The sequence below is a fragment of the Oryza sativa genome, chromosome 6, assembly GCF_034140825.1.
Source record: "Oryza sativa Japonica Group chromosome 6, ASM3414082v1".
Classification (NCBI taxonomy): domain Eukaryota; kingdom Viridiplantae; phylum Streptophyta; class Magnoliopsida; order Poales; family Poaceae; genus Oryza; species Oryza sativa.
The window spans coordinates 2,327,497-2,335,169 of NC_089040.1; the positions used below are offsets into that span (position 1 = coordinate 2,327,497).

The 7,673-nt window shown below is 39.2% G+C and overlaps 2 protein-coding genes across 2 annotated transcripts; both read right to left on the reverse strand.

The window, feature by feature from the left end:
* Positions 1 to 873: 873 nt before the first annotated feature.
* On the reverse strand, positions 874 to 1,984 carry LOC4340077 (early nodulin-93). The gene is made up of 4 exons (XM_015787064.3): positions 1,787 to 1,984; positions 1,573 to 1,634; positions 1,321 to 1,399; positions 874 to 1,201 (listed from the first exon to the last, which is right to left on the reverse strand). Exons 1-4 carry the CDS (start codon positions 1,857 to 1,859, stop codon positions 1,080 to 1,082), a joined length of 336 nt encoding a protein of 111 aa, XP_015642550.1. The 5' UTR covers positions 1,860 to 1,984; the 3' UTR covers positions 874 to 1,079.
* Positions 1,985 to 5,793: 3,809 nt separating this feature from the next.
* LOC112936067 (early nodulin-93) lies at positions 5,794 to 6,856 on the reverse strand. Its single transcript, XM_015787713.3, has 3 exons — positions 6,667 to 6,856; positions 6,454 to 6,515; positions 5,794 to 6,336 (listed from the first exon to the last, which is right to left on the reverse strand). Exons 1-3 carry the CDS (start codon positions 6,731 to 6,733, stop codon positions 6,115 to 6,117), a joined length of 351 nt encoding a protein of 116 aa, XP_015643199.1. The 5' UTR covers positions 6,734 to 6,856; the 3' UTR covers positions 5,794 to 6,114.
* Between the last annotated feature and the right edge of the window lie 817 nt (positions 6,857 to 7,673).

Here is a 7,673-nt window from a genome sequence, read left to right on the forward strand (position 1 = left end):
ACCATATCTATTTTTTTTCAAAAATTGTCATAGCCATTTGAATTATTTTCTAGAAGCTTTTGCAAGTGTTTCTTATGTGGGCCAACTGATGGGCCATATGACTATCTGGGCTACGCCAAATATTATTCGGGCTAGAATTCTACATGGGGTTTCCTGGATTAATATTTCATGGATGACAATTTAAGCCTGCATCACAATTGACAAACAACAATATGCAGATTTCCCCAGGATATTTAACTATTTGCTACTTTTAAGATGTGGCAACTAAGAATTTGTCACTCGCAGTCTATAATATGTGAGTCCAATAAAATATCCTTAATTGTCACTTGCAATAGTGGTAAATAGTTAAAATATCCTTAACTGTCACTTGCAATAGTGGTAAATAGTTAAATATCTCGATTTTTTTCTCTATCTATATCTATATGGACCTTTCTTAGGTTCTATTTAGGGGAGCTTCTAACTGCTGTAGCTTCTTCGAGAATCAGAAGCTCCCCCAAATAATCTATCTTTTGCTACAAATCCTAAGAAGCTATAGGAAAATAAATTAGAAGCCAGAAGCTGGGAAACTCAGCTTTTCTAAATGTTGACTACCAATTAGCTGCTTCTCGGAATTTTAAGCTCCTCCAAACATGCTATTAGTTGACCTCTTTCTTTCATATCCTAGTTGAAGGAATATGCGGTTTTAATCTAAGCTTCAGTATACTCCCTCTAACTTAAAATGGAGTAATCTGGTATGAAATATGATATATTTTAATACTACGAATCCTAATATTATTAGGTTGCTATATTTTAAGATGAAATGACGAGGGAGTATCTGCTAGCATTAACATCATGATCAGTAGCCAGTTATCCACAACAGAGCGAGATAAGATATCCATGAAGGAAGCTCCTGCTCATATGCATAGCTTTTATTAGCACCCACACCTTAATTAATTGCACTTAGGCATATCATCTCACAATTTTCACTGCATATAACACAGTGAACACACACATGCATGCAAGAACACAGAAGAGACAACACTGGTAGTATTCTCTCTGGGATAAAAAGGGCATGTCATTGATGCCATATTGCTGCAAATCTAGTTCGATTTTGTGAGAGTATATTCAGATTTAGCCCTGGCCTTTGCAGCCTCGAGGGAGTGCTTCCTGGACAGCTCCACCACCTTCTTCTCCCCGGCGATGAAGTAGGCCATGCCAGCAGCTGCATCATTAACCAAATCAACCATGAATTAATTTCCCAGAGCTCTTAATTATCAGTTGCTGATCTTTTTCAAGCACTATTATCTGTTGTAGTAATTAGCTAGCATCAAACATTTTTACCGTAGGTGATGATGACTGTCTTGGCGACTGGGTTGCCCAGATTGGCCTTTGCCCACTTGGACATACGAACACTGGCAAACTGCAAGGGATCATATCAAAAGTTGCATTGGTTCAGAATAATTCAGATGTTGTTCGCATCCATGATAAATGTGCATTGCTCTGACAAGAACGAGCACATTGTGTTTTTTGTCACAAGAGTAGTTAATTATGATCCTGCTAATTAAATTAATTAATTAATCTGCTTGCACTCACGGTGGGGATCGCGGTGCAGACAGCAGTGACGGCCGCTGCTTTCAGCCCGGCAATGGCCGCCTCTGAAGTCAAAACAAAAACCATCCATATACAACATCAAACAACATCACATTGTTAGAATCTAACATGCAACGATCAAACATACAATCTTAGCAATAATAATCAGATATCGTGTTAATAGCTAGCTAAGCTAGGCAGCAGGAGAAGAAATCACCATGGGAGCTCTGCTTGGCCATGGCGAACTTCTGCTCGATGAGCTGGGAAGAATCCGTAGCCTTGTTCGACATCTCGATCAAAACACACCAGATCGACACACACTATCACACTAACCAACTAGCTAATTCAAGCTAATGAATGCGAGATCGATCGATGGATGGATGATTTGTGTGTAAAGCAGCCATCAAATCCTCCAATTTATAGGCTTTTCAGACAGCAGCAGAAGCAGGAGGAGGAGGAGTGCACCACCTGACGACACATTTCGTCAGGCAAAGAAAGAACAGCGAACCCCCGGTTTTGCCATGGCGGCCGCGACGAAGCCGCGGGCTCCTGGAGCCCGGACACGCCGGTTTCGCAGGATCACGCCGGCGGCGGAGGCGCAAACCACGTCCTCGGGCGCCGGGTGCAACAAGAACTCGGTGTGTTTGCTTGCTGAACTTTTGGCTGCGTGCAGTGGCGTTTCTTGCCCTTTTGGTTGTGTGCACACTTCTGTTGATCTCTTTGAGTGTGAGAATGGGATGGATTAATATCCATTACTAATGAGACATATTTGGAACTGAATTCTTTGGATAAAGATTTTGGAAATGATGGCTTTGTAATTTTGGATTAACAGCTTTTTTCTGGTAGCTATTTATGCCGGCCAAGAAACCTACATTGTCCTGTGGGCTTAATTAAGGGGTTCACATATTTATGTATAGTAAGGAGAACAATGTGCTACTGGTAAGTATAAACAAAAATGAAATGTGGAGATTTTTTTTTAATTTACCTCACACAATTTAATCGCGCCAATACTGCACTTGTTATTTGTCCACTCGTTTAAAAGGAAAATAGCACCAGCCAGGAGGATTTACATGCTCAAAATGTACTTAGATTACTTGCTTGCAGAAGCACAAATATCTATATGTGTCATCACCAGCCTAATTAATTGGTAGCAAAATTGTGACGAATCTGGAAAAAATAATTACTAGTGTCCCATATGGTGCTACCAATAGTCCAATACATGTGTGACGAACTAACGCTACAAGTATCAACTAGAAACATTGAGATTGCAAATTTTGCATGCTATTCCTGGGTACCCCCCCCCCCCAAAAAAACAAAAAAAAAACAGCATCCCCCGCCATACCCTGCCCTCCAAAAAAAATCAAAAGGAAAAACTCACCTCTAATAGTAGTATCAAAGGCAAATGAAAGAAAGAAGATGTAGCTAGAGGGGAAACAAATTGATCATGCAAGTGATTTGAACTTCAATTGAGTAATCATGTTACCGGATATAGATCGCCTCAACCTTAGAGTCCAACAAATCAGTATGGCGATGCCGCAATATTTGGTGGCACCCGCTGGAGATGGATTTGATTCTATGGCCTAATGGATGGGGCAAAATACAACTAGAAAACCAAGGCAACGAAAAATTGAAGTCAGGAACATTGATGGTGGATAAGTGGAGAAGACGAGGTACCATGGAGGAAAGACGAGGTAGCAAGCTGGAGGAGAAAGATAAGGGTAAAGGAGGATCACCGACAAGGACGAAGGAGGCTAGGAAAGCATGCTCGGGGCTAGTCTTGTATAGCGTGTACACGTGCAGACGTATGTATGCACATGCGGCACGAGGGGCGTGAGGTGCACCCGTGTTGGCGGTCTCAAATAAAGCGGTTGTGGGAACAAAAATAATCCCAATAGCAATTATTACTAGGTGTGGAAGAAAATCAATATTACAGCCAGATTTAGGTAAAAAAAAAGATGCCAACATTCATAAATAGTTTATCTCTAAGAAAAAAATTTAAGAAACATGATGAAAGCAACATGGTTTGCTGTCCTACTGATTTTATTTTTCAAACACGTGTGTCTTTCTTTTTTGTTTGAAAAATATAGAAGCAAAAATAAAGAATACATCAGTATTTTTATATACAATTTACATCTATGAATGTCTATGTTGTAACTACAAAATAAAATTGAACTACTTTTTATTCAACTAGTGTTAATACATGTTAGTAGAAAAAATAATGTAGCACCACATCATACATGCGTATTATTTTGGCTTTACAACCGTTGTTCAATTTACTTATAGTTTATTTATAAGTACCAAACAAACTATCATGTAAGTTAAAGCGACCAACAAAACTATTAACTTGAAGAAAAATTAGGTAATTTAATTTTTAAACAACAAGGCTATATGGATATCAGCTGCCTAATTATTTTTTTCTCTTATATTTTTTTTCTTTGGGACATAGGAAGGTTGGGAGAGAAGGTTCATTTACTGTTTTATTACAAATTACAATTTACAAGGTGAGTTCCACCCTCATGACCCGTTAGAACACTGAACCGGTTACGTTGGCGCCTTTTCCGTCGCGGCTTGCTGAGCCCAAGCTAACCAGCCATAAGTGGGCCTACAACCGATTTTTTTTATTTTAAATTTTATTTATTAAAATATTTACAGAAATAATTTTCGATTTAAAAATTTTACAAATAGTCGCCCATCGTCATCTGGGAGGGTCCAAAGGGCATTTTTTCCGACGTGGCAGACGGCTGTTTGCTCTGTCATAACGGCCGCCACCGAGGGCGCTGAAATTTTGTAGGCGATTTTTAGGACATAGCAAAGGCGATTTTTGGCTCTAGGGGGCCACCTGCAAAAGGGCTGGGAGGGCTGCCTGGTAGCCCCCTTTAGTCCTCTAGGAGTGCTATTTTCTACTGTATGCGAGGGGTAGCATTTTTATAGGCAGCCCCCTGCACAGTAAAAAATACAAGGGTATTAGGATGTCCAGATTCATTATCCAGTACTATATTGAATTTTTTTTAGTAAATTTCATAAAACTACATATACTTTGCATAATCTATCACAAAACTATATATTCAATGTATTCATTTATCACAAAACTACAGGTATTTTGAATAGTATATCACAAAACTACAGATGTAAGAACTTGTTTCACAAAACTATAGGTTTAATATCTTCATTTATCACAAAACTACAGATTTAGTGTCTCCATTCTCACAAAATTAGACAATAAATATGTAGTTTTGTGATAAATGAAGACACTAAATGTGTAGCATTGTGATTCGTTATACACTAAATCTATATTTTTGTTAAACAAGTTCTTAAATCTATAATTTTGTGATAGATTGTACAAAGTACATATAGTTTTGTGATAAACGAAGACACTAAATCTGTAGTTTTGTGAAACAAGCTTTTAAATCTATAGTTTTATGATAATTTAATATAAAATACCTATAGTTTTGTGAAATTTACTCTCTTTTTTTTAAGGAGGGACTACCTAGTAGTTCATCGTAATATTAATCTTTGAATTCCTCTATATATATATACTGCACGTACGTATACATACGCGAGAAGTAGGGCGCAACTTCTTGCGTGCGTGCATGCACAGTTGGAGTTAAGGACACATCAGTTGCTTTCATGCATGATTGGTGGAATGAGTATTAAACAAAAACATATGCACAGTATTCAATTGTTCGGCTCTTTTGAAGCAAGCAACTTAGCAACAGAGTATAAATAAATCTCCTCTGTCAAAACCGTCAGCAAATGCAGACTAAACCGCCACCTTTTTTTCATCACGTTAATTTCTTCAGTTTGAGACTTTGGGACCGGTCCATCTAACAGAGTAAACAATTACTGATATGTTCTCACCTTATATATATATATATATATATATATATATATATATATATATATATATATATATATATATACTCTATATATACTGTTTATATCCTACTTCCCTATCCTAAAATATAGCAGCAACTTAGAATCGAATTTTACAAATCTGAAGAATTTCTATCAAATTTAAAGTGTCCAATCCAATACTTAGTTTGCTATATTTTAGGAGGAAGAGTACTTAAATAAAAATGGCACACAGTGCTCTTAATGCTAATCTTATAATCCTTAATTATACATGACCCATTTTATCTCTTACCATTTGTCCATTGCAGTAATTTGATTATTTCGCACGAATTTTCTGTTTATACGAGCAAACAATACACTGAACAGGAAGAGTACAATAACAATACTAGTTGTGTTGTGATTTCTGAACATTATTACTGCAGCAGTGTTACATGAAGTTATTAGTACAAGATAGGAGTACATGCATGTATTCATATTCAGGTGTGGCTAGATAATGCCTAATGGCAAGAGGCCAGGATGAGCAGCTAGCTGTTGTAAACGGTTCGATCTCTGCAGGGGCGTAGTACTTGTATTGTATTACTACTACTACTACTACTACATGATACAGATACTACTCTGATCATATGCAGCTAGCTAGCCAGGTAGCTAGAAGTATATATAATATAGCATATGTTGTGTTCTTGTAATTATTGATCAGGGCCTGAAGAAGGCAGGGTGGGGGCGGCCGGTGCCCTGGAAGGAGGTGTTCTTGAGGTGTTCAGGTGCGTTCTCGAAGGAGTGCCTCCTGGCCAGCGAGAGGATCTTCTTGTCGGCGGCGACGAAGTATGCCATCCCGGCCGCCGTGCAGATGATCAGCGCCTGTCCCGTCGGGTTGATGTTGGCCTTCGCCCATGGCACCATCCTCACGCTCGCCAGCTGAAATAAACAGCACACACAAGCATATGCAGCTAAGTTAGAAAACCTACTCTTCTGATAAAGAATTAATTGACACAAGAAAGAAGAAGCATTTGAGAAAGAAGAGAGACTACTGACGGTTGGAACGGCAGAGGCGATGGTCGCGACAGCAGCCGCCTTAACCCCTGCAAGGTTCGCCTCTGCAGATCGACGAAGCATACATCAGTTTGTATATATTCAGTTATTAGCGCCATGGAATGCAAGAAGATTTGACGCAAAAAGAACATGAATGTTATTACAGTAGTACTAGCTAGTTTTCTTTTGTAAAACACACGTAATTAACGTACGTACCCCTGGAGCAGCGCTTGGCGAGGGCAAGCCTCTGGTCCAGGTGTGCACGAGTCACCGTCGTTGCCATCCTAATTCAATCCCTAACTATGATCCAAATCAAATTTCAGTTAACCGCTCTGCACGCGATGAGCAGCAGTGAATGTGTGAGCAGATAGATGATGGAGTGATGGATGGGTTTTGGAGGTAGCTAGGCCTGCGAATTTATAGGCGAGACGAAGCGGAATGAAATCGGTGGACGATCGAACTAGGTAGATAGCACCGGAGAAGCGGCGGGACGTGGTTTTTGGGCGAAACCATGTGTGCACGTGTGGCCGTTGCCTGCCTCGATGATCTGCTGAATGGATTCCATTCCATATGCCTCGCTCGATGTATTCCTATCCGTCCACGCGTCCAGGGATGGTTTTTAGGGCTCCGCAAAAAGAAAATTTTTTGAATGTTATATCGGATGTTAATTTGACCTGTTGTCGGAAGAGCCTTTCGGACACGAATGAAAAAACTAATTTCAGAACTCGCCTGGAAACCGCGAGATGGATCTTTTGAGCCTAATTAACCCCTCATTAGCACATATGGGTTACTTTAGCACTTATGGCTAATCATGGATTAATTAAACTCAAAAGATTCGTCTTGCGATTTTCTCCATAACTGTGCAATTTTTTTCATTTATCTATATTTGATGTTTCATGTATGTATCCAAATATTCAATGTGATGTTTTTGGGAAAAAATTTTATGAACTAAACAGGGCCTTACTAATGCAACTACAGGTCGGTGCATGGGGCTAAGTTAAATTAATCTATCTATTGCTGCTACTCAAAACACAACATTGATAGATGGAATCCATAGCATCTCGATCGATAACTACTACTACCAGCTAGCGAAAGAGTAGATATGAAATTTCAAAATCGATGTAAATTTTTGAGCTATCTTGGGCTTAACCATGCATATGCATCCATGCACGCATGTAGGTTCCTGGCAAATGCAGTAGTAGGGGTGGTGAGGAAAGTGCTAC